General features: G+C 64.9%; 1 protein-coding gene across 1 annotated transcript in view; it reads left to right on the top strand.

Annotated features, from left to right (window-relative positions):
• Positions 1–1,001: 1,001 nt before the first annotated feature.
• The window catches only part of ABCC1 (ATP binding cassette subfamily C member 1), a 77,947-nt gene continuing 52,699 nt past the window's right edge, over positions 1,002–26,249 (top strand). Inside the window, exons 1-3 of the mRNA XM_056134737.1 lie at positions 1,002–1,065; positions 24,005–24,181; positions 25,086–25,211. Of these exons, the coding sequence (XP_055990712.1) occupies positions 1,018–1,065; positions 24,005–24,181; positions 25,086–25,211 (351 nt within the window). The 5' untranslated portion in view covers positions 1,002–1,017. The remainder of the gene's footprint in view (positions 1,066–24,004; positions 24,182–25,085; positions 25,212–26,249) is intronic.

Here is a 26,249-nt window from a genome sequence, read left to right as displayed (position 1 = left end):
GCATGCCAGGTCGGTCCTGTGCAAGGCAAGAGCCCTACCTGTTTGCTCAACCTCTCCGACCTCTTGTGTCTTTTCTGTGTAATTGGTAATCTGGGGTTCCCACCTGGCAGTGCTCGGGGACCTCATGGCATGCCAGGTCGGTCCTGCGCAGGGCAAGGGCCCTCCCTGTTTGCTCAGCCTCTTCTGGCTGTTGGTGGGACTGCTTGGCCCAGGACCTCTAGGCCGCCGGGTCTGGGGGCAGGGGGGCGGTGGTCTCCGTTACTGAGCAAGAAGAACCCCAGCGAGGAGGGGGAGCAGGCTCGGGGGCGGTGCCCGGGAAGAGGAGCGGAGGGCGCCGGCCTTGCTGCCGCTTTGCCCAGCCGTGGGCGGGGTCCCGCCTGGCAGGGCACCGGGTCTCTCCGGCCCTTGGTGCCCTGGAAAGCGCCAGCACGTGTGTCCCCTGATCGGCCGCTGCTGCGGGAGGGCAGGGCCGGGGGGGGGGGGCGGGGGGCTCCTGCTGCGTCCGCTCTGGCTCGCGGTGGCCCATGCAGCCCCCCGCCGGGCCCGACAGGTGCCTTCGCGCGCAGGGTGCAGGGTCTGGGGGCTGGGCGCGGGGCCCTGGGGCGCTCGGGGCTGGGGGGGGCGTGCAGGGGGGCGCGAGGCAGAGCGCGGGGGGGGGGTGTGCTGGGGCAGGGGCCGGGGGCGGGGGGCTGGGGCCGGGGCGCGGGGCCGAGGGCGGGGGGCTGGGGCAGGGGCGCGGGGCCGGGGGCGCGGGGCCAGCGCGTGGGTGCGGGCGCCGGGGCGGCGGCGGCGGCGGCGGGGCGGGGCGAGGGGCGGGGCCAGGCCGGGGCGGGGCCAGGAGCGAGGGGCGTGGCCGGGGCGTGGCCGGGGCGGGGCGTCCGCATCCCCGTGACGCGGCGGCCAATCAGGGCGCGCTGCGGGCCGGGAGCCTCCGCCGCGCCGCGCCGCCGCCGGGTCCGTCCGTCCGTCCGCCGCCCGCGCCCGCCCCGCGCCCGCCGCCCGCCGCCCGCCGCCCGCATGGCGCTCGGGGGCTTCTGCAGCGTCGACGGCTCCGAGCCCTTCTGGGTAGGTGCCCGGGGGCGGGCGGGGCGCCCCGGACCCCGCAGCCCCCCGCCCGCCCGGCCCCTGTCCGCGGGCCAGCCCGAGCGGGGAGGGGGCGCGGGGGCCGGCCGGGGTCCGACTCGGGGTCCCGGGGGCGCCGCCCACCCCGCAGCCTTCCGGGACGTGCACGCGGGCGGGCGGGCGGGCGGGGCGGCGTGGGCAGCCCCGGGGGGCGCCCGGTCCCCCCGGTCCCCCCGGCCCCCCCGGCCCCTCCCTGCCCGCGTCCCCCCTGCCCACCCCGGGGTGCGAGCCCGGCGAGGCGCGGCCAGCAACTTCCAGCCGCGCTTTCCGGTGCTTGTGGGGCTTTTGCCCCTCGGCTCTTCTGCCCGTTACTCCTGCGTCGGGCGGGGCGGGGGTCCCGCAGCCCAGCCGGGGGCTTGGAAAGTTTGCCCCGAGCCCGGGGGCCCAGCCCTGCCCCGGGGGCCCGACCCCGGGGGTCCCTGGGCTCCGGCGCCCGTGGGGACACGCCACGCCTGTGCCCCAGCTGCACCCCGTCCTCCTCTGCACCCTCAGTCCTCTCCGGGCCCTGGATTTTGCCCCCTAGTGCGATCTGTCCCCCTTGTCCCCAGGAGCAGGTCGGGTCGCGCTGACCAGCCCAGGCCGGCGGGGTGGGCACCCGGGAGCCTGCAGGTTGTCCACCCCAGCCCTCAGGGTCAGGCCACCAGCGGCGCCCATGCTTCCTCCGGGGTCCTGGTCCTGGTCCTGGTCCTGGTCCTGGTCTTCGCAGGCTGCCTTGGGAGCCTGGCACAGACACCCTGGAGGGCCCCGGGGAGGCGGTCACTCTGGGCAGGGCAGGGCAGGGGGAGGCCAGGGCAGGTCACGGTCTCCCGGGGGAGAGTCAGCCTTGACCTCCCCGGGCAGGAAGCGGTGTCGGGGCAGGAAGCGGTGTCCACGCTTTGCATGGGGACCCGGGCTCACCAGACAGCAGAGCGTGTGCAGAGCGGGACCCCGTTGGCAGAGGGGAGGGACCGCCGGCCGCCCCCCCTGCCTCGTGCCTGGTTTCCCACCGGGAGTTTGGTCCCGGGTGGCCGTGGCTTCTGGAGTCCTCGCCCGCCGCGTGCCAGCGGGCGGGCGTGTGGGGATCCCGGCTCAGGAGGCGTCTGACTCAGGGCGCTGGCAGCTCCCGGGTCCTGATTGCTTCAGGGTGTTCACGGCGCTTCAAAGGCACGGGGGCAGGTCGGAAAATGACTCAGGAGAGCCGCCATGTGCCGGCCAGATGGGGACCTCCCGAGTTCTCGCCCCGGACTGGTTTGCTTCTCTGGGCACCCCTCGGCGTCACCCCTGAGCACCCCCGGGGCCCACACAGCACCAGCCCCACTGCCCGACTGAGGGCCGGCCCGGTGTGACCCCTGAGCACTGCTTGGGAGGACACCCCCTCCCCCCACCCAGGTCCTTGGTCTAAAGAAAGAAAAGTCCCGGACTGATGATGCACAGGTGGGGTGCTTGCTTTGCCTGCCGCCGACCCGGGCTCAGTCCCCAGTGTTCCAGGTGGTCCTCTGAGGCCTGCTAGGAGTGATTCCCGAGCACAGAACCAGGAGTAACCCCGGAGCATTGCTAGATATGCCCCCTCCAAAAAGAACCAGGAGTTTCTGAGTATTACTAGATATGGTCCCCCCCAAAATGCCAAAAAAAAAGGGCTGGAGTTGATAGTGCAGCGGGGAGGGCGTTTGCCTTGCACGGGGCTGACCCGGGTTCGATTCCCAGCATCCCATTTGGGACCCCAAGCACTGCCAGGAGCAGTTCCCGAGTGCATGAGCCAGGAGGAACCCCTGTGCATCGCTGCGTGTGACCCAAAAAGCCAAAAAAAAAAGGTAGAAATGAAACTACATCGCCAGGCAAACCGTGTTCTTTCTCCTCCCAAGAATGTTTCACTGTGGAAACCGCCGATGTCCGGAGCTCGCCGGGCAGGTGGGAGGGAAGGGCCGAGATAGCGGCCTGGTCGGCTTGCCCGGTGTCCCTCCCACTTCCCTAATCTTCGGCCTTGACCCCTTGGCTCTCAGTTCCTGGGAGTGCCCGAATTTAAAAGGCGGGCGGCGGGGGCCTGGACACTCCAGATGGCCAGAAGAGGCCCGCCAGCCTGCCGGAGCTGGGGGGCGGGAGAGTGAGGGGGTGTGGGGTGGAGGCAGGCCACCTCGGGGGGCTTCGCGGGGCAGCTCGGTTGGCTCATGCGGGGGGATGGCCCTGAGAACAGGGGCCGCAGTGTGGCCACGCCAGCCACCTTCGCTCTGTGCCCAGTGGCCTCCTCTGTGGCACGCAGGCAGGACGCTCCTGTCTCCCAACTTCTCAGGGGTCGCTCAGAGTCACCGAGGCCACCCGTTGGGCCCCCCGGCGCCCGGCTCAGCGCCGAAGCCTCCCTCCGTTTCTAGGCCCAGAGCTGCGCGTTTCTCCTCCCTGGGATGCGCCTTGTCACGCTCTCACACAGGGGCGGGTCGCGTCCCTCCCCCGCACTGCCCCTCACTCCCGCCAGGCCATCTGGCGCCCAGCCACATCCTTGCCTGTTCCTTGGCCACTGCCCGCCCAGGGGCCGCCTCGGGGAAGGTCCAGGGCAGGGGTGGACCGCCCAGTCACAGGCCGGTGCTCTGGGGGGTAGAGAATGGACACTTGGACGTGGGGAACAGTGGCCACGCGCTGGGCTGGCCGCCTTGACCAAGGCAGGAGGAGGCGCCGTGGGCCCGTCTGCGGGGAGACTCTAAGGGCCGCGTGACCCCCGGCACCTGCCGTAGGCCTGGGCGGTGGGCGAGACGCCTCTTGCCCTCCGTGGACCCCACTTGGAGGAAGTGCTCCCTCTTCTGGGGGAGGGACCCCAGGCCTGTCCCTAGAACTTGGGACACGCCTCACCTGGCCCTTCTTGGTGGCTGCCCAAGCCTCGTGGTCTCCGTGGCTCCCTACAGTTCCCTGCATCCGACCTGCCAGCACATTCCCAGGCTCTGTCAGCCTCCAACGCGGGTCCAGATTGGCCCGTTCTCAAGCCTTCCTGGCACTCCCTCTGGGCCGAGCCGCTGCAGGGCCTCGGGGCCACCCCCTCACCCACACCCTCTCTGCCCTCCGTTGTCCCCGCTGAGGTCCGTGACCCCCCAGTCCTGAGAGAGACAGCATAACGTTGCCTGCAACTTCCCATCTTGCCCCACTCAGCGGCCCCTGGGCCTTTGCACGTGCCGGGTGCGCCCCCTGGAGTGCTGAGGGCCCAGATACGGCGCTTCCCAGCCTCTCTCCCCATCCAGTTTCACGTCCGTCCTGTGCCCCCATCCAGCCCCCACCCTGCTAGCCTGGTCAAGGGCCACAACCCTCTATTTAGGCAGCTTTTACCTGTGACCCTTCACCCCCTGGAGTGTCCCGGATGTCCGTCCACTGGCTGAGAAACACTGGTCGGATTTGTTGCCTTTGTTATTAAATTGTTTTTTATCCCCCCACCCCTTCCTTCTTTTTTGTTGTTGGAGGCACCATGCTTGCTCGTGGGGCCAGCGGTCGGCGTTGGCGTCAGGGGTCCTCGGGTGGCACAAGTGCCAGGCCGATCCTCTGCCCGAACTTTGCCCGGGCCCCGAGCGCTTGTCTCTTTGGGGCTCAGAGCTGACTCCGACTCGGTATCAGGGCCCACTCCCGGGGCACCGAGGACCACCTGGGGTGCTGGGGCTGGAACCCTGGTCAGCCACACGCGAGGCCCAGGCCCTCCCCGGGGTGCTCTCTCCCCAGCCTCTTCACTTGCTCTCTGCAGCCCCCCACGGGGAAGTCAGCTCCACAGGACCAGGCAGTGGCCTGGGGCTGACCTGCCCGTGAGGCCTGGAGCGGTGGGTGGCGCTCGGTCGGGGCAGGCTGGAGCCGCTGCAGGTGTCTCTGAGCAGGAGACGGTCCCTCTCTCGACGGGTCCGCAGGGAGACGCGCCACCGGCCCCTTCCCGTCCCCGTCTCTCGTGTCGGGGAGTCAGAGCTGCGTCCCGTCCACGGCTCTGCCCCCTCGCCCGGCCCCCGAGTGTGTGTCTGAGCGCTCGTCTCCGACCGGGCGTGCGGTGGTCCCCGAGGATCCGACCTTCTTGGTTGCCGGTTTCCCTTCATTTGCTTTCTGGGTCCCACCCGGTGTGATGCGATGCTCAGGGCCTCCTCCCGGCTCCGCACTCAGGAATCACTCCTGGCGGTGCTCAGGGGGACCCTCTGGGATGCTCGGGATCGAACCCGGGCCGGCCACGTGCCAGGCAGACGGTCTACCCGCCGTGCTGCCGCTCCAGCCCCGGTTTCCCTTTATTTGGATTCCGAATCCGCTGTCAGTTACCCGTGGGGAGGTGTCCCACAGGGATCTGCATTTCCGAGGTGTGGGTTCGGAGAGCCTGGGCCCAGGTCCGCATGTGGCGCCGGCCGGCGGGGGGCTGCCTCCGGGGGGCCCAGGTCTTGGCTCCTGGCTTGCCAGCCTCAGCTCTTTCTCCTCGCCCGCTCGCGCCAGGGCTGCGTGTCTTCCTTCTTGTCCCTGGGTCCTCTCCCCTGGCGTTGAGGTGGGTGTCTGCTTTGCAGCCCCGTCCTTTGGGGGAGAGGCGGCGTTGGGGGTGGGCCCCAGCCAGCGATGCTCAGGGCTTCCTCCTGGCTCTGTGCTCAGGAGTTTATACTCCCCGGGGGTGCTCAGGGGATTGAACCCGGGTCAGCGTGTGTGAACACCCTGCCTGCTACTAATGCGCCCACTGCAACAAAGTGTGTTAAAAAAAAACACACACACACCAAACGGAGCCACACCATTTGGGACTTTAAGACTTCAGTTAACGGATTGAATGATGCCTCCATTGTGAGGACCACCAGGAGGGCGGCCACTTGCACTGGCCTGGGGTGTTTGCCGCAGGGGTGGGGTGGCCTGTGTGAGGGTGCCCACCAAGGGCTGACTGTGCTCCCACTACGCTCCTCTGTGGGGCTCACAGAGCTGCCGGAAGGGGCTCAGCACCTGTGGGGCACCAGGAATTCGAACTCGAGACCCTAAGCCCCTGCCCATTCGGAGCGTTTCTTTTTTCTCCCTTTTCCGGTCACACCCGGTGATGCTCGGGGTTCCTCCTGGCTCTGCACTCAGGAATCCCTCCTGGCGGTGCTCGGGGACTCTATGGGATGCCGGGAATCGAACCCGGGTTGGCCGCGTGCGAGGCAAACGCCCTCCCCGCTGCACTTTCACTCCGGCCCCTGAGCATGTGTTTGTTCTTCGTGGATTCCTTCTCATTCTCCCCCTTTCCGCCTCGTTCACGGAGTCGAGCTTGTTCTCCCGGCCGAGTGCCGGCTGTGTGCTGGCGTCCTTCTCTCCCTCCCTGGGAGCGTGGCCAGCGGTCTGGCAGGTGAGGCCACGTCCTCTCCCCGGGATGGCCAGAAAGAGCCCCGAGTACCACGGCGGCCAGGTCAGTGCGAGCTGGACAGAGGGAGGCCCGGGCCAGGCTTTTCAGAGGAGTGGACTTCCGAGCTTCCCCCGAATATGTGTTTGGTCAGGCCAGGGTTTGGGGGTGTGGGTGGGTGGGGGGTCCTAGGGAGACGAGCAGAGTCCGCCGGGGGACCGGGGGTGGCCACAGTCATCTCAGGGCTGAACTCAGGAGCTGCAGAGCCTCAGGAGAGCTACCTGGCGCGTCGTGGAGAAACGCGTCCAGTGCTGGGAGAACGCGGTCCTACTAAGGGTCTGGGCCTTCCGGGAGGGGGCTGATGACCTGTGGGTGGCCAGGGAGTGGCGCTGGATTTGCCCCCTGCCAGGTTTGGGCCCTCCCGTCCCGTCCAGCCGCCTTGCTAGAGCGAGTCTCAGGTTTAGTTCTTTATTCGGTGTCGGTGTAGGGGGGCGGTCACTCCTGGCTCTGCACTCAGGGATCACTCCGGGCACTGATTCCTCGGGAGACTCTCTGGGATGTTGGGGATCAAACCCGGGTCGGCCACGGGCAGGGCAAGTACAGTAACCGTTGCACCGTGGCGCCAGCCCCAAGGGTTTTTGAAACGAAACAAAGAATGTGTGTGTGTGTGTGTGTGTGAGAGAGAGAGAGAGAGAGAGAGGGAGGGAGGGAGGGAGGCAGGCGTATCCATTTCAGAACCAAGTTGGGATTCCCCTTCTTGGGGGAGGCTGTGGGCCACCCCCAGACCCCCGGGGGCTTTCCTGTGGGATGGAGAAGGCTCTCTGCAGATTGCCAGACGACTTTGAGGCCTGGGCGGGCTCGGCCGGGCCGGCGGTTGGCAGGCATCCGCCCTGGTGTCGGGCACCTGCTCTGCTTGTGCCTTTTGCTTTCTGAGAGCTGCAGACAGTGAGCGGAAGCGAAACTTTCAGGTCCTCCCCCTCGCTGCCCCCAGCAGGGGCTGGGGCCGGTGGTGTCTTCCTTCCTCGAAGCCCGTTGCGCGTACGCCAGTGGGCGTGTGGGGCGAGTGTGGCGGGCGGGTCCCGGTTCCCCCAGCCCGTGTGGGTTCGCCTTCTCAGAAGGGTCGTCTGGCGGCAGTTTGCCCTGTGTCCGGCGTGGTGTTCTTGGCCTGTGAGGGCCGTGCTGGTGCAAAGGGAGCTTCACTTCTCTTGAGGGGCAGGTCACGCTGCTGGACCAGGGCAGTGCCGGCGCTGGGGAGAGAGCACGGCAGGCAGGCCGCTCGGCTTGCACACCCCGACCCAGCTTCAATCCCACAGGGACCCCCGAGCACCACCAGGAGTCATTCCTGAGCGCCGAGCCAGGGGTAAGCCCTGCCAGGTGTGGCCCAAAAAGGCTGAACACAACAACACAACAACAAAAGAAACCCCAGGGTAGTACCACATCTCCCTGCTGTCTCCTGGGGGGGATGCTGGGATTCAGGACTACTTTGGGGGGGGGTGAGGGTCCTTGATCCGTAGAACTTCCAGGCCCGCGTATGCAAATAGATGCAAACGACCCCCACCAGCCCCGCCCCCTCCCCGGGTGGGGGCACTTGGAGAAATGGGGGGGGGGCTAGCTTAGAGCTTAGTCCACAAGTAGACCGGCCAGCAAGTGTCGCGCACCTGTGGGTGCCTGGCCTTTGACAGCGACCTGGGATGTGGCCAGGCCCCGCCGTGGGCGAGCAGGTTTCTCCAATAGTGTTTATGTGGCTTTTTTTGAGCCTTTCTTTGTAGCTGCTCAGTTTTGCCCGGTTTTTATTTGAACATTTAAAAAATATGGTTTTTTAAGTTTATTGTTTTGGATTTGGGGCCATGCCGGGCAGTGGTGTTTGAGACTCTGTCTGCACTCAGGGCTCAGTCCTGGAGGGGATCAGGGGGCTGCTTGGGGTGTCAGGATCGAACCTGGGTGGGCCGTGTGCAAGGCAAATGCATGACCCGCAGGACTGTGGCTCCAGCCCCTATTTAGAAACTTCTTTTAAAGTATATGGGCTCCACCTGAGGCCACTCCTGGTGGTACTTAGCCCGGCCATCGGGTCCTTCTGGTTTGGCGTTCAGGCTGGTGGTGACCCCCCAGCAGGGCCTGTGCGGCTTTGTGGGACCCACCTTGGGGGACACGTCCGCCGCCCGGGAGACCCCCCACCCTGAGAAGCAGATGCAGGGTGCCCTTGAGGGACGCCTGCCTGGGGGTGGGCGTGGTGCGGCCCCCAAAGGTTTCCAGCTGGGTCTGTAGGCTGGGGTCAAAGGTCATCCCCTCCGTCCTCCCATGGGCTTTCCTCCTCTGTAAAGTGGAGGTCCGCATCCCGCCATGTGGACCATCCTTCTCCTGTCCGCCCTCCTGGTGGCCACTCTGGTACACTTGGCACCTCCAGCCCTGCCTGTGGTCCTTGTTTCCCCCAGGAATGCCCCATCCGTGGCGCGTGGATTGCCCCCACCCGGTTCCTCCTGGGGGGGCAGCCTCGGAAGGGGGAGCAGGCGGTGGGGGAGTTCGGCCGCGGTGCTGACCCTCTGCCAGGCCCCCACGCGTGTCCTCAGAGCCCTGTGTTTGCAGAGAGAGCTCCCTGGGGTCCTGCGCGCCCGAAGGGGTGGGGGTGTCTTCACGGCCGTGGCAGAGTCCGTGGCCTCGGTCCGCCCGAGTTTTGGCACAGATGGAAGGATCTGTGGAGACAGCAAGGCAGCTGGCCTGGCCAGGTAAGCTGACAATTACCCCCCCCCCCCCGCCCCCATTAAAGTTAATTGAGGTGTTATGGCACCCAGGGGCTGGATGGGGGTGGTGGCAGTTGGGCCCAGAAGTTGGAGGCGTCTTCCCCGCTTTTCGGGTTCAAGCCTCTGGGCATCCCTGTGTGGACACCTCCAGGCAGTGGACAGAGGGGGACCCTGTTCCCTTCGATGCACCCCACGCCCCCAGCCTTCCTGGGATGCAAGGGGCAGGCGAGATGGACGGGAGAGAGGCACAGGAGGGCTGGCCATGGGCGCTGACCAGGAGGGCTGGCCGGCCGAGCTGGCCAGGGGGAAGCGCCGCTGAGCAGAGCTGGAGGCCAGCGGCCCGTGCGTCATCCCTGCTCCTCCATCCCTCCTTTCTGCCTCGGTGTGGTCACCGTTGGGGGTTTGGTTTGGGGCCGTACCTGCGATGGACACTCAGAGATGGGGGGACGGGGTTTCGGACCACATTCAACCGGGCCCAGGCTTTCCCCTGCGCCCCGCCGCCATCTCTCTGCCCTTTGGGGAGCGTGAGTCCCGGCCGCGGTCCAAGGCGTGGGAAGGGTGGCCGTCGTTCCCGCGAGGGGGGCTGGTGGTCAGCCTCCCGGTCCCCGCCTCCCTGCAGCCTCCCTTCCGCCCCAGTGACGCGGGGGGTGTGGGCTCGCTGGGAATGGCCCTGGAGTCCACCCCGGCTAGCCCTGGCGGGCTGCCGCATCTTCGCCTGTTGGCTGACCTGGAGACCCTGACTGAGGCCAGGCTCCGTGCGGGCCGGTTTGCTTAAGGGATCAGGCTAGTCCGGACAGGGAAAGTGCCGAGTGACGCCAGAGCCTGGGGGAGGGGGCCCTCCCCCCCCACCCCCGGTTTCTGCCGGAGGGAAGTGTGTGTCTGTCTTCCTGACCAGACCTCCCTTAGCCCTAGCTCCCCGCGCCCACCACCTGCCGGGGAGTCTTGTGAGAGTTTGAGGGGCCGCTCCCCCGCCCCTGTTTTTTGCTGTTCTTTCTGGAGTGACGGGACCTTGCAGCCTGGGGTCTGGGGGGGGGGGCTTAGGCAGTTAGCCAGGGGCCCGCCCCTTTGCGTCCTGATGCTGGCATGCACGCGTGGCGATGTGCCCGAGAGGGTGGCACACGGCACACTTTGGTGGGGGGGGGGACCAGCCCCCACCCCTGCCTGTCCCCAGCCCACCTGCATGTGGGTTCCGGGGCGTGACCTCGGGGCTGTCACAGCCCCCCCCCCGGCCCCCTCCTTTTCCCGGGAGCTCCTGGAGTCTGGGCAGCCTGGCCCGGGAGGGAGAGGGGCCTGCCGCTGACCAGCTGACCAGCCGGGCCTCTCCTCGGGCCCCCCCGCCGCCTCTGTTTACTCAGCGCCCTGCAGTCAATGACCCAGCGTGTGAAACGGCCACTTTGTTGGACATTCCAGCTATTTCCTTTGGACCCGTGCCTGCCGGTGGGGTGTGTTACTGGGTCAAAGGCAGGGCCAGGGTGTCTGGTGTTTCCCAGTGTCTCCCGGGTGCTCCTGGACGCTGTCTCTCTGTCCCTGCTCTGGCCCGTGCGTTGAATGGGCACCTGCTGTTTGCAGGGGAGTCCCGGGGGCCCGCCGTGGCCGCCACCCTGGCCCGGGCGGGGGAGGCACTCGGGAGTCGGGGAAGCGGGCAGAGCAGGTGCCGCTGGACAGGGCGCAGGGCTGGGGGAGCACAGATTTGACCCTGGGGGACAGAGGGGCGGGCACCCCTTTAGACGGGGGGGGGGGGGCAGGGCGCAGTAACTCTGGCGGCAGTGCTGCAAGGGTGAGAACTCCCGTGGCACCTCCCAGACCTGGAACGCTTAAGGGTTGGGGAAATGGGGTGGGGCTTGCCGTCTGAGGGGCGGAGGGGTGCATTGTCCCAGAGCAGTTGGGTTACAGCCATGTGGCCCCAGCGTGAGTCGCCACCCCCCTCCTGTTGGAAGAGCTGGCCAGGTTGAAGCCCAGAGAGACTGTGCATCTTCCTTGAGGCCGCACAGCTCCAGGGGCTGTGCAGAGCTGGGGCCCGGCCGTTTGGGAGTTAGTTGGGAGAAGGGCAGGTCTGGGGGCCTCAGCGCTGCCCCTGGGTGTTGGTCGCTGGTCCCCTCCTCACTGCACAGGGCCGCGGTGCCCCGGGAGAAGAGCCCCAGCCGGCTCGGCCCGCGCCAGCACCCGTCTCCCCAGACCTGAGCGTCAGTGCGGGAGGCTGGGGGGGACGGCCCGAGCACTGGCTCTGCAGAGCCCCTGACCGCTCTGACGACCGCGTGATGCCACCCCAAGCACTGAGCCAGGGGTCGCAGCACTGGCCTGCCCAGCCCCACCCGAAGGAAGAGACAGCGAGGCCCCTGGAAGCCTGAGAGGGAGAGTGAGCTCTGCGAGCAGCTACCCCCCCCTGCACCCCCACGGGTAGCCCCAGGCTGGTCCCCACCCTCACCGCTCATGCTTCTGCCCCCCCCCCATGCCCCCGACCCCGGCACCCCGCCTCGAGAGGGGGACGGGCCAGGAGCTGGTGGCCAGTCACACCGCCTCGGGGGACAGGACCAGGGGACTTGCTGCACCCGAGGAAGGGACACTCAGGGAAGAGAGCGAGGCCCAAGGACAAACAATCTAGAACAAACAACTGCGGCTGCGGCCCGAGGACATGGCTGGTGTGTGACCTGCCGCAGACACATGTCCTCCGGGTGGGCTGGGCGGGGACTGCGTGCAGTCTCTGGGCCTTGGGCGGCAGAACCGAGCGCCCGCTCTCGTAGCACTGGAGCTCTGTCCTCCCGCTGCTCATCGATTTGCCCGAGCGGGCGCCAGTGACGTCTCCATGGTGAGACTTGCTGTTACTGTGTCTGGCATCTCGAATACGCCACGGGGAGCTTGCCAGGCTCTGCCGTGTGGACGGGATACTCTCGGTGGCTTGCCGGGCTCTCCGAGAGGGGCGGAGGAATCGAACGTGGGTCAGCCGCCTGCAACGCAACGCCCTACCCGCTGTGTATCGCTCCAGCCCGCTCTTGTTTTTTTAAAAAAAAAAAAGGGAAAGCCACCAAAAATAGGGCCCCTTGTCTTTTCCACATTTGCCACGGAAAACGGCTTTTCTGGAGAAATGGCTCCCGTGGCAGGAGGATGCCGTCGGGGGCTGGCGCGTTTGTGAAGGGCCTGGGGGAGGGGGCGGCTTCCCCCAGAAAGAGGGGGCTTCAGCTGAGACCAGAAGGCCACCGCCTCCAACGGCCCTGGGGTCATATGGAGGGATGTTCGCGCTCACGGGTGTGGAGGGGAAAGAGTTAGAGAGTGAGGGGCAGCGTGGGGAGGGGGCTGAGGGTTTCTGCTGTTACTCTAGGGCCGGGCCACACGGGGTGGGGTGGGGGGTGCCGAGCTCAGGACCACTCCTGGCGGTGCTCGGAGGGCCCCAGGGGATGCCGGGGGATTGAACCCGGGTGGGCTTCATGCGAGGCAGACGCCCTCCCCGCGGTCCTGGCTCCCTGGCCGGCCAACGTTTGTTCTTCACTTTGTGAGTAGTCAGATTTGTGGAACTCTCAGCTTCCTTCCCCTGCAGCGGGATTGTGGTGTGTGGGTCAGACACAGGGACCCCCACGCAGGCCACTCTGAGCTCAGCCCCTCTGCCGAGATCTTGCCCGATCTCAGGGCCAAGACTCAGCCCCTCACTGATGCATGGTCACGATCACGATCACGGCTCCCCGCCTTCCGGCGTCATCCCGTGTGCGGGGGAGCGTTCAGAGTTGCTCTCTGCAGATCTCCGAGACGTAGTGTGTATTGCGTGCGTGTATTTTGTGTTGGGGAGGGGGGCCCTCCTAAACCATATTCAGGGGCCACTGGGCTGTGCTCAGGGGACGTGCAGTGCCGGGGCTCAAACTCAGGGCCTCGGGCGTCCACAGAGCTCAGGGCCTCCGGCACTTTGAGTGGTCCCTAGGGCCCCGGTGGTTTCCTCGGTGTTTTGGTTGGGGAGAGGGGCACCTTCCGAGCAGGGGCCCCTGCAGGCAGACCTTGGCCAGCCCGGACAGTGACTCCTGGTGGAGCCTCAGGGGGCTGGAGAGGACCCAGGGTACCCGGCGGTGCTGGGGCCCTTCAGGGGCTTCCTCCGGCCGGCCCCGGCGGTGCTCAGGAGTCGAACCAGCACACAGAGCCGGCTCCTGGGCCGCCGTGCTCTCGCAGGCCTGGAACTGGACTCTTTCCCCCGGCTCCCGCCCACAAGGGCGTCCGTGCGTCTCGGGGCTGCTGTGCCACTCTGGTAGCGCCAGGCAGCCGACGGTGTGCAGCCAAGGGCAGGGTTTTCGTCTCGTTTGGGCTGCGCACCGGTCTGGTGTGTGCGGCTGGGATCTGGTCCCCGACCCCTACAATGTGCAGTGTATGAGGGGGGTGTGTGTGTGTGTGCGCGCGCACGTGTGCGTGTGTGCTTGTGAGTGCGTGTAAAGCGGCCCATGCCTGCATTCCCTTCCGTGAGCGAACTCGGGGATCTCTCCTGGCCGTGCTCATCCCTCCGGCCCCCACCTCCGCTTTTTCCTCCTCCCCTTTCTTCGCGCAAGAGGTGCCGGAACAAACAGGCGGACTGGGTCGGGGTGTTCAGACCTCAACAGGGGGCGGAGCCACCGTGAGGTCCCCTGCCGACGCTGCGCAGCCTGGCCGTGGTCCCCGGTGCCCCGCGCCCTGGGGAGCCCCTGCGGACTGCCGGCGGTGGCCCAGGAAACCAACCCAAGCGAAGCCGCAGGGGCAGGAGCTGCGGAGCAGAGCGAGAGCCCGCTGTGTGCCCAGGGCCTCCTGGCCAGGCCTCCCTCTGCCCCTCCCAGCGGGGCCGGCCGTGGCTCTCCTCTAGTCGGGCCCCCTGGAGCTGGGGGGCGGGGGGCGGGAGCGTGTCTGCGGTCGGTTCTGTGTGCGGCCTGGGAATGTGCTAGAGAAGAGGGGTGCTGAGACACGCGGGCCTGGGTCCCGGGAGGGCAGCCGGCCGAGGCGGAGGCCGGGGGTGGGGACGTCAGCGCTATCGTTATATTTGTTTATTTTTGGTTTGTGGGGGGGTCATGCCTGGCGGTGCCCAGGGGTTACTTCTGGCTCTGTGCTCAGGGGTGTGTGTGTGTGTGTGTGTGAAGCAAGGGAAGGCCCCTGCATGCATTCTCCTGCCATAAAAAACACCAGAGTCACGCCCAGCATTGCTCCGGGGACCCTATGGGATGCCGAGGTTGAACCCAGCCAGATCAGCGGCGTGCAAGGCCAGAGCCCTCTCCCTGCTGTGCTCTGGCTCCGGCCCCAAAGTGGGCAACCCTGTCTCTGCCATGAATCCAGACCCTCCCAAGGACAGGAAAACCCCCTCAGAGCCCCTGGCGCTCCGTGTCCACACCGCACGGTTGCCAGCGGCCAACTCACGGGTCCACCTCGCTCTCACAGACAGATGCGTCAACGCACTCTGACACACGCACACACGACACACATGCGCACCTGTACACCAGAAACATGTTCATTTTGCACACCCAGTGGGCTCCTGCCCGCTTCGTGCATGGGGGTCACCCCCAATGGTGCCCCGGCAAGTGTGGGTGCTGGAGATGAGCTTGGGCCTCCCATGTGGCAGCCCACGCTCCCTGGTTCCGTGGATGACCAGCCCCTCCCCACAAGCCCACGTCGGCCTATTTGCTGCACCTCTTCTTGCGCAGAGAGGGGAGGATGGAAGTGTAGGCGGTGGCCAGAGAGAGTCCAGCACCCAGGGGACTTGTGCTGCAGGTGGCCAAACTGGGTTCAATCCCTGGCACCCATGTGGTCCCCTGAGCAACGCTGGGGGTGACCCCTGAGCTTGCTTGAGGAGGAATACGTGCACGGGCCTTTCGCTCTTGGCTTTACACACGCACACGCGGGCACACACACACACACACACACACACACACACACACACACCCCTTGAACACTGCGCAGTGCAGGGGCTAGGAACCCAGACCCTTGAATTTCACCACGGCCGTTACCTTGGTATCCACCGGGGCTGAGTTCAGGGACACCCACCCCGTGGCGACTGGGTTGCTGGGCACAGAGCAGAGCCCGCGTGTTCGTGGCCCTGAGCAGCTGGAGCCCGAGTGTTGTTCAGGAGGCTTGTGTATACTCCCACGAACTTGTCCTGTGACCGAGGAAGCACACGCACGCATGTACGTGTGCACGCTGACGCCCCGTCATACCCGCCCGGTAAAAGTGACACTTAGGACAGACGGCTGGAGTGGAAAGTCGAACAGTGAAAAGTGCGATGTGATGGGGCCCGGAGTGATGGTTCAGCAGGGAGGGTGTTTGCCCGGGTTCGATCCCCAGCATCCCGCAGCGTCCCCTGAGCACCACCAGGAGCGGTTCCCGAATGCAGAGCCAGGCGGAACCCCTGAGCAGGCCTGGCCCAAAAAGACACACACACAAAGTGAGGTTTGGAGAGCGTTCTTTATCTGGGGGCCCCGCGATAGTACAGCGGGGAGGGCGCTTGCCTGGCGCCTGGCTGACCTGGGTTTGGTCCGCGGCGTCCCCAGTGGCCCCTGGAGTGCCGCCAGGAGAGACCCCTGCGTGCAGAGCTGAGAGTGAGGGCTGAGTTCAGCCAGGCTGTGGCTCTTCCTCAAAAAAAAACAAAAACAAGCCAAAAACCCCAGAAGTATTTCCCACATCGTGCCCTGTAGAGATGCATGTCTCTGCTGTGGGTCGTCCTGCGAGAGCTGACTCCAGCCTCTCCGTCCTGTCACAGCGGGGTCACCAGACAGGTCTCCAGGCGCCCCCTGGGTCACACGTCGCCTCTGATGGAGAGCCACTGGGTGGGAATGGAGATTGAAGGAGGCGAGGCCACCCACGGGCCCCGGTGTCACCCTAAGTCAGAGTCACAGCCACAGCCTGTCCTTACCTGTCCCTTCCATTATCCCTGCTGAGTCACACTGGCCGCTCTGTGCCTCAGGGCCTTTGCACCTGTTCTCCCCGACGTTGGCTCTGTTCCTTCTCCTCAGGACCCTTCCTCCTCCTCGTCGGTCCTTCTGTCTGACGGCGCACACGGTGCCACCTCCCGCCACGCTCTGCCACCCTGCACGCCCTTGGCCTGGACACGTCCACCCTCTCCTCTTCGTGCCCGTGGGCTGCGGTAGCCTGCTGTCCCCATGGCTCAGCATGGGGTGCTCTGTGCGTGGAAGGAAGCCAGCCGGCCCCTGGCCCGGGAACTGCTGGTTCCCCAGACTTGCCTCTGGGCCTGGCACCGGCCTGATCGCCCATGTGCCCCCCCACCCCCCATTTGTTGGCAGGGAGGAGGAAGAGGACGTGACCAGGGCAAGAGCCGGACCTCGCTAGGGAAGGGGAGGGCAGGCGTGTGCTGGGGGGGGGAGGGCCCCCTGCTCCCCACTGTGGAGGGGCCCCAGGCTGGGCCGGCTGACTGGGCCCCGGGAGCCGTTTTCTCTCTGCTGCGGACGTGCTCTGGGCATGGGTTGGGCACCTTCAGGCCGTGCTGGGCGTGAGGGTCCCCGTCTGCCAGGTGCCGGGAGCGAGTCCAGGCGCTGCTGTTCTCACGGTCACTCCCCACCCTTTTCTGGCCCAGGCCAGGCCGCAACAACACCTCATGGTGGTGGTGGTGAGCGGGGGGTGGGGGGGCCAGGGGCCTCACTCCCAGCCCGGCTGTCCGCCCGCGGCCACTGTCCACCCATGCCGCCTCTGGCTGGGTCACCGGGCTGCCTTTCCGGATCCTTCCAGACACCAGTGGGAGCTGGACGCCCCGTGCTGTGTCCGTAAACAGGATTCCTGTCTGCAGCCCAGCTCAGGGCTGACCTCCCTGCGGGCTCCCAGAAACCGCCAGTTCTCAGCTTGCTGGGGTGGGGCATTCCTCCAGGGCCGGTGCCGGAGGGGCGGGGGGAGGGGAGGAGGGGCGCGAGGAACGCTGTGGCCGCCAGATAGGGTTCGAGCCCCTGTGTGGGCCGACCTGTGCCCCGGACTTGTCTCTGCCCTGAGCCTCCCTGGAAAGCACCTTCCTTCCTCCCGGGGGTGGCTGGACGCCTGCCCAGGGTGGCCGGGGAAGCAAGTGTCGCGCATGCAGAGGCCTCGGCTTGTGGCTCAGGCCTGTGGTGTGGCCTCCTGGCGGTGCTGGGGCTGGAGGAGGCAGCCCGGGGGTCCTGCCAGCCCTCCAGCTCGGTCCCAGCAGCTGGGACCCGGGTCGGCATGACACGCCCCGGGCGGAAGGGTGTTGGCAAGCACAGGTGGGACCGGGTGTGATTCGCGACCTTCTGGGGGCAGCCCGGGCGGTTCGGAGCCGGCGTGGGGACGGGACCGTTGGTAGGAGATAGGAGTCAAGTGGCCACGCCCCGCCGACTCGGGCCAGCGCCTCAGTCGGTTCCGGAAGCGGCAGGAGGAAGCGAGGAAGCGAGGAGCATCTGAGGACACTTGGGGGAAGCCCAGCGGGTCATCGGGTGGGTCCTCCTCCTCCTCGCAGAAATGCTGAGCAAAGGAAGGGGCTCCCCGCTTCTGCGGCGCCAGATGGTCAGCTGACCAAGGGGGTGGGGGCGGGGCGGGGCGGGGCGGGGAGAGAGGGAGGAAGGAAGGCAGGGAGGAGGGCACGGGAATCTGATGGTAAACATGAACTTTCCCTGCTGCCCTCGGGCGCAGCTGTCACTGGGAGCAGGGCACCTGTGTGCCTGGGCGTGCCTGTCTGGGGCCTGGCACATCCGTGGCTCCTCCTCCCCGCCCCCCACACAACCCCAGAGGCAAGTAGCACGGTCCTCAAGGTTTCAGGGCAGCAGTAAATGTGTGTTAATTTTATTCACTTCGCTTTTTGGGTCACACCCGGCGATGCTCGGGGCTTCCTCCTGGCTCTGCACTCAGGAATGACTCCTGGCGGTGCTCTGGGGGGGGACCGATGGGATGCTGGGAATCGAACCCGGGTCGGCCGTGTGCAGGGCAAACGCCCTCCCTGCTGTGCTACGGCTCCAGCCCCAGTAAGTGCGTTTTGAAGAAAGGACAGGACAGCTGCCTCTGAAGGGCAGGGAGCACCCACCCCCCAGCCTCACCCCTGCGCCCTCCCTCTGGACGGAAGGATGACCGCCAACGTGTCCTTGCACACACAGCCGTGCCCACTGTCTCACCCTCAGCGCTGCCCTTGTCCCCGTTCATTCATTCATTCATCATCCTGTTATTCGTCAATTGCCTCAAGCAGGCCCCAGTAACGTCTCCTTCATCCTAGCCCTGAGATTATATTCAAGGCTCCTTAGGAGAATGAGACCCATCATTGTTACTGGTATTTGGCATATTGGGTACGCCACGGGGAGTTTGCCAGACTCTGCCGTGGGGGCAGGCTACATTCGGTAGCCTGCCAGTTTGTCCGAAGTAGGAATGAGAGAATAAGATGTCATAAAAAAAAGTTCTGATAAGATGTCGCGCGGCCGCAAATGTGGCTGCGCGCTTCCGGGATCTGGATTTTATAGTCTCTGAGTCTTGGCCACTGATGGGATTACACGGCGCCAGGGGGCCAGGTGGTGGTGTGACCCCTGCCTACTGGAATTTGGAGGATCTGGGTGGAAGATGCTCGACTCCAATTCGAGTAGGCTTGGAGATCTCGGCCCCGGAACCCGCGTGGCTTTGTCCCTCTGCCAGTACCTTCATGTGTGCGGAGAGTGGTCTCAGCATGGTGGTGGCTGGTCCTGGAGGTCTTCGGCTGCCGGAGCCCCGGTCGGGGCGGGGAGGAAGGCTCAACCCGCTCCCCTCCAAGGGGCCCCGGGAAGGAACACCCAGGTGCGGGGGCCAAGGGGCCCCGGGAAGGAACACCCAGGTGCGGGGGCAGGAGACTGCACTGGTCTCGTCCGGGAGCTGGATTTTATAGTCTCTGAGTCTTGTCCCCGTTGTGCCCAATTAACTGGAGCAGGATTGGGACCAACGACTGTGATTGGCTGAAAGACGGCCAGCACAGGGTCACGTACTCTGTTGTGATTGACTGAGGGGAACCCTGCACGTGGGTCCTTCACTCGGACTGGCCATGCCGATCAGCCCTGCTCACCCTGGGAAGTTAATTCTGTGTGTGTGTGTGTGTGTGTGTGTGTGGTGTGTGAGGGTAGATGAAGGCGTGTTGATCAGCAAGGGCCAAAGTCCCCCCACGATGGCGGCAAAGTGAAGGACCCATGTGCAGGGTTCCCCTCAGCCAGTCACAGAGTCGTTGGTCCACGTGCAGGTTTCTCATCAGCCAACCTGAAGGCCTGGATGGCTTTGCCTGTGAAGTGAGCCGCCCTCCCAGAATCAGCAGGAGGTTTGGAGCACAGGATGAGAAGGGCGCCGGAGAATGGGCCAGAGGACCGGGCGATGTACACCCATGCAGGGTGGGGCGCCGCCGTCTGTCCCACCTACAATTTAAGAGTGTTTCTTGAGCACCTACTATGCGCCGGGCTAAGATAGGGCTGTTCACAGCACGGGGGAGCAGGAGGGTGAATCCCGTGAGGTCCCTGTCCTGCTCCAGTTAATTGGGTCGGTTGCAGATGGTCGGAAATCAAAACGGGGCTTTACCTGGCCAGCCTGGCTCTAGGCCACGGGCCCTAGCAGGAAGCCCACCTGGGGGCCTGCACCCTTCTAAAGGAAGCCAGGACGGAGGGGGGGACAGGAAGGCCTCGTGCATTTCGCCCTGGCCACAAAATCACTGGTCGAGGTGACATTCTGTCTGTTTAAAAAACAAGTCAAGTAGGAAATCAATGCTGGCAGGAAGGTGTGGCCCGGACTTTGTTTACCCAATGGTCTGGTTACCTGCTGAGCTGGGGGGGGGGGGGGACAGGCAAAGCCGAGGACCTTGGGGACGCCCTCTGAGGACCTGTAGGGACCAGGGCTGGCTTGACCTGGGAGTGAGAGGGAGGGTTTGGGGTGTGGGGTTTGAGTCAGGGGCTTTGCCCAGCTCTGGTGATGGCCGTTAGCGTCCCCTGCGGTCATGGGGGTGGAACCCAGGTCCCCACCGGCAGCCCTGGGTGCTGTTTTCCGGTCGAGGAAGAAGGCTTCCCCACGGCAGCGTGTCTAGGCTGAGTTTTGCGGGGGGCAGAGCAGTCTGTTAAGGCCCAGCGCCTTGCCTGGAGGGCATCTCGCAAGAGGGTGTCCCCAGAGGACCTTAGTTTGAAGGGCTGGACCTCGGTCTTCCTGAATTTTCTTGCCGGAGACCTTGCCTGGGGCATGCTTGTCGGACATGCTTTGGCCTGAACACCTGAGTTGACATGGGCAGGAGTGGTTGTGGAAGACACGGAACGGAACGGGGTGTCCGTTGGGTGCCCATGCGCCCCAGCGCAGGTGGGCTCCTAGAGGGAGCTAGTGAAGGCCTGTACCCAGGTGAGAGGAACAGTCAGGTGATGCGTTTTCTAGGACCGGCGTCCTCCGAGCAGGAGACCCGGCCTGCGGGTAGATTTTCTCTGCAGCCAGTGTTCAGCGTCACACAGCAGAAAAGAGAAGTACAGGGAGCCAAAGTACAAGGAGCTCTTTCCCCGCGATCAGATTGGCAGGGACCGTGGCTGGGGCCGGGACTCTCCTTGTAGCTCATCAGGTGGCGTATGGGTTGACGCGGCCCCTGCGCAGGGCACCGACTGCATCTCAAGGCCGTGACCCCTGCTGCTGAGCTGGTTCAGGTGCACGGAGTCGTGGCCCAAACACGCGCGCTTGCGTGTGCTTCCCGTGCTCCCTGTCTGTCTGCCTGCCACATGGTTGGCCTGTGAGGTCAGCCCAGCCTCTGATCAGCAGGGGGTGGATGAAATGAAGTCAGATCTCCAGTGGAATCCAGGCAGAACAAAGGAGGAGGAGACTGTTGAAGGCAGTGCGAGGAAGGAACGTTCTTGAGTTTCTTGAAGACTATTATTATGAGAGAGAGAGAGAGAGAGAGAGAGAGAGAGAGGCGAGTGCGTGGGACATGCCTCCTCCCACTGGATGGCAGAAAACCACATTTATTTTGGCTACCTGTGCGTAAAGTTATGTGCTTGAAGGATGCCCAGGAGACCGTTTATCCTTAAAGAGGAGAGAATTTGGGTCCAGGGCTGGGGCCAGGGTCATGGCTGGTCACGTCAACCTTTCATTCAGGAGAAAGGAAGTGAAGCTGCAGGAACAGAACAGATCAGGGTTCACTGGTCAGGAGCACTTTAAGTGAGAAGCGAAAAAGCCACATAAGAAAGAAAGCGGGGGGCGTCAGAGAGACCTCTTGGAAAAGCCACTGGTCAGGAGCACTTTAAGTGAGAAGCGAAAAAGCCAAGTAAGAAAGTGGGGGCCAGGCAAGAGCAATAGCACAGCGGGAAGGGCGTTTGCCTCGCACGCGGCTGACCCGGGTTTGATTCCCAGCATCCCATAGGGTCCCCTGAGCACTGCCAGGAGTCACTCCTGAGTGCAGAGCCAGGAGTGATCCCTGTGCAAGCAGGCAAGCCAGTGGAGGGGAGGCGTCAGAGAGGCCTCTTGGAGAAGCAGGAGAGGCGCTGTATGTGCCGGCCCCGGGGAAGAGCGCACCGGATGTTGGACTTGGCGCTTCTGCCCATCGGGTGGGGGACGAGACCTCTGGGTCCGAGAAGGAAGACGTCACCGTCTCTCATCTGGGATCTTTGGAAACAGTTTCCCCTCCCCCCCCAAATCCGTGACTCCTTGGTCTCAAAGAGAGACAGTGACCTGGGTGGGCAGAGGGGGGTGATGTGGATGGGTGCTGGGTGGTTGCAAGGGGAAGGGGCAGGAGGGCGGGGGATGGGTGCGAGGGCTGCGGGGAGCCGGATGGAGGGGTCCGCGGGTGGACGAGGCAACGAACAGCTGTGGGAGCTCATCGTCGGGGCCGGATATTCACCGTGGACGCGGGCAGGAGTCCAGGCTGGTGGGGAGGCAGGCGGGGACCCAGGAGGCTCTTAACACGGAGAGGGGCTAAGAAGCCGCCCTGAGGGGTCCGACCAGGGCCGGGCCCCTGAAAGGTCTGGGAGAGGGACGTCTGGTTCGCGTTCCTGCGGAGTGACCCCTGCGTGCGTTCTGGGCAGATTCCCTCCGGACCAGAAGCCGTGTATCATTCCCCGGCCCCCCACCCCTCCCCCCCAGCTGAATCCCCTTTGCTCCGCACCTGAGGGGTTAGGAGTGGTGTGAAACCCCTTCAAGCTACCTGCATTCTCTCTCCTCTGCTCCAGGGTCACTTTCTCTCTCCGGAGGGAGGGGGGCTGTGTCTTGAGTTCCCAGCCCGGAGAGGCAGGACCTTTGTCCTCCGAGGGGGGGGCTTTCTTTGTTTCTGGAAGTTTCCTCGCTAAGTCTCTTTCATTGTGTTGGCCCATTGAAGTTTACTTTTCAGAGATCTTGGTTCCAAGAAGGGCTTTTATCTCTGGGTATGTCCAGAATAATCACAGCTCTGGGGAACTTCCTTGATATCCCTTTCTCGCTTCTTCTTTAAGCCCAGAGCCTTTACGTCTTGGCCACCACAGTCAGTCATTTTTCTTTAGATTTATTTTTCTTTTTCTTCAATCATATTGTTATGGAGCCGCACCCTTCGTTGCTGGGGATCAAGCCTGGGGCCAGGCACGTGCTCTGCTGCTTGAGTGACCTCCTCACCTCCCCCTATCTGAGCCATCTGGGATGGGGGGGCTGGTCCATCTCCTGCAGCACTTGGGGGCCACTCCTGGCTCGATGCTCGTAGGTCACTCCTGGTGGTGCTTGGGAAACCATATGTGGTGCAGGGATTGACCTGGGGTTGCCTTGTGCAGTGCAAGTGCCCTAGCCCTTGTACTCTTTCTCCAGCCCCAGTTCACCCTTTTTCAGCGGTGCCTACTAGTCCCACAGCTTCGCATTGTTGAGTTCCCTCTCGCTTTCTGGTTTGAAGTACTCAGGACAGACATATACACACACTTGGTGCTCAGGGCTCACTCATGGCTCTGCACTCAGGAGTAACCCCCAGCAGTGCTCGAGGGACCCTGTGGGATGTTGGGGGTCGACCTGCGTCAGCCGTGTGCAAGGCAGGCATCTCCTCGCTTTTGTCTTAGTTGCTGTGCTTGTTGGGGGTCGGAGCGAGGGAGGCTCAGACGCTCACACCCCTTTCACAGAGGGTGGAGGGACTCAGGGGTCCTTGTGCTGCTCTCACGCGCCTGGTTGTGGTGTGCGGCTTGAAAATCCCTCGAGCTTCTGGTAACCAGAGACATCCAGGCTGCCGGGATCCCACTCAGTGCGTGTGGGACCCCCGGGGTTTGAACTCCCCACCACGTGCTTCCAAGGCAGCTGCTGGAAGGCCCCGTGCTCTGCCCGCACCTGGTGAGACGCAGAAGGAGAGAAGCATCACCCCTTCCTATGTGTGTGTGGGGGGGATATTGCTGGGCCGAGGCACACAGACTCCAGGGCCCAGTTGCCCCGACTTTGTCTTGGATTCTGGGGTTTACCTGACGCTGCAGGACGCTGGCCGGCCTGCCAAGCTCTGTGCTGGGCACTGCCCTTCGGAGAGAGAGGAATCAGTTAGCACCGCAGAATTCAGGGGGGTCACAGGGCGGGTCCCCTCCCTGCTGAGAGGACATTGCAGTGAGGTGAGGCAGATTAGCCGCAGGGGGCAACGGTGGGAGAGGAAGGTGGGGGGGAGGGCCGAAGTGAGGAGGGCGGTGGGCATGGGTGGGGCCGGCGGAGGGTGATGGTGGCGAAAGTGCTCGTCCCTGCCCCAGGGCTGGGGCTGGGGAGGAAGTGGAGAGCCAGGGGAGCACCAGGAAGGAGGCCGGTCCCCAGAGAACCCTTCCTCGGGGGCTGGGTGGGAGCAGAGGCCGGTCTGGCTCACAGACCACCCTCGGGGATTCCCTTACTAGCCGGAGGCCTCGGGTTCGATCTCTGGCACTGCACCCCCATCTCCCCGCGGGCTTACACAGACGGACACACAAAAGACGTGCCTGGGCCAGGAGGGAGGTGCCCGGGGACCTGGACCCCCCCCACCGCCTCCCGCTGAGCCCCCGCCTGTGCCTTGTGGCAGGACTGGAACGTCACGTGGAACACCAGCAACCCCGACTTCACCAAGTGCTTCCAGAACACGGCTCTGGCCTGGGCGCCCTGCCTCTACCTCTGGGCCTGCTTCCCCTGCTACTTCCTCTACCTGTCCCGCCACGACCGCGGCTACATCCAGATGACGCACCTCAACAAGGCCAAAACCGTGAGTCCCGCGGGAGGCCCGGCGCGGGCAGGGGGTCGAGCCACACCACCAGCAACGTCGCTTCTGCCGGATGGGCCCCAGGAGCTCGGTTTGGGGGGTTCTGGGGGGGGGAGGCCGCGGGAAATGAAGCCGTGGCGGCTGGGCTCGAACATAGACAGACCGGGACGCGGCCTGACTGGCTCTCGGCCAGCAGCCAGCGTCGCGGCCGCCCGGAGCCCCAGTGTCCCCAGCCACTGCTCACGGGGCCAGTGACAGACCTGCTTTGTGAGTGTGTGCAGGGCAGAATCGGGTCTTCCCTCCTACACATGCTCTGTGTGTGTGTGTGTGTGTGTGTGTGTGTGTGTGTGTGTGTGGGCCCACACCCAGCCATACTCAGAGGGAACTCCTGACTCAGCACTCAGGAAACCCCTTCTGGTGGGCCCCGGGGGCGTGGTGCGGTGTGTGCATGTGTGTATGTGTGTGTGCCTTTGTGTGTGCTTGTGTATGTATGCGTGTGTTGTGTGTGTGTGCGTGTCCTCCTGTGAATGCACGTGTGTGTATGTGCATGAGTGTATGTGTCCCCATGTGTGCGTGTGTCCAGGTGTGTCGGGAGCCGGTGCCTCTGAGCTGCGCTGTGTGTGTATGTGTGCTGTGTGTGTTCGTGTTGTGTGTTGTGTGCGCGCATCTGAATGTATTCGTGTGTTGTGTGTGCGTATGTGTAGTGCATGTTCCCGCGTGTGCATGTGTGTATGTGGGCGTGTGTATGTGTCCCTGTGTGTGTTGCGTGTATGTGTGTGTGCCCACGCGTGTGTGTATGTGTGCCTGTGTGTGTCCCCATGCGTGTGCGTGTGTGTGTGTGTGTGTGTGTGCGTGTGCCCGCCTGTGCCGCGACCCCCGTGCCCCTGAGCCGCCCGTGTCTCCGCAGGCCCTGGGGCTCCTTCTGTGGCTGGTGTGCTGGGCCGACCTCTTCTACGCCTTCTGGGAAAGAAGCGTGGGCAGGGCCCCGGCCCCTGTGCTCCTGGTCAGCCCGACCCTCCTGGGCATCACCATGGTAAGTGGACGCCGGGCCCAGACCCTGCCCCCGCCACACGCGTGGTGCTGGGACGGAGAAAATCCAGAAGCTCCCCTGGACGCTGCTTCCCACGAGCCTGGGCCGCAGGCTGGACCCGGGGTGTGTGCTGGCCTGCGGGCCACAGTGGCCACGCAGCCCTCCGGCCAGCCCTCCCCTCCGTGGTGCCATTTCCTCCACTTCCTTGTGTTCACTGCCTGGGAGCCAGAGGCCCTGGAGGGTCCGTGGTGTAGGGGGCAGGAGGCAAGGGCCAGCAGGAAGAAATGCCCGGCTTGGGGGGTGGGTCAGGGGAGTGGCCGGGGCAGTGGCTTTGCTTCCTTGGGGCTGAGCTCCGGGAATCGAGCGCATCTAGAAACTGGATTCATGTGATCCTGCATCCTCTGAGTCAGGCCCTGCTGCGCCCCCGGTTTCACTGGTGAAGAGACAAAGGCACAGAGAGGTGACGGGCGCTGTTCAGGGTCACACAGCAGCCCCCAGCCGAGGCCGCGGTCCCGTGCCCACAGCCACGTGCCCTGACAGGAGGCTCTTCCCTGTGGCGTCTCTGGGTCCCCAGGGAAGCCTAGAAAGTTCTTAACAAGTGTAACGTATTTGGTTTAGTTTGGGGGCCACACTTGGAAGGGCGCAGGGCTTACTCCCGGCTCACAGGTAACAACTAGTGGGGGTCTGGGGGGTGCCAGGATCCAGCCCTCGTGGGCCGCGTGCAAGGCCAGCACCCTCCCCGCTGTCCCTTGGCTCTGGCCTCTCCGTCTGGGCATGCTGCCGGCCACAGTTCACGGAGCTGGGACCCCCCGCGTCTCAGGGAGGGACCCCGCTCCCCCCGTGTGAGGCTGCGGAGGACAAGAGCCACATGGCAGGACAGAGACGTGGTTTTGTTTTGGTTTGCTCTTTTTTTCCCTCGCATCACAGCTGGCCAGGCTCGGGGGTTCCTCCTGGCTCATGCACTCAGGAGTTGCTCCTGGCGGTGCTCGGGGGACCATGTGGGATGCTGGGACTCGAACCCGGGTCGGCCGCGTGCAAGGC

The sequence above is a fragment of the Sorex fumeus genome, unplaced genomic scaffold (assembly GCF_029834395.1).
Source record: "Sorex fumeus unplaced genomic scaffold, SorFum_2.1 ptg000102l, whole genome shotgun sequence".
NCBI lineage: Eukaryota > Metazoa > Chordata > Mammalia > Eulipotyphla > Soricidae > Sorex > Sorex fumeus.
This window is presented reverse-complemented; position numbering and strand designations above follow the sequence as displayed.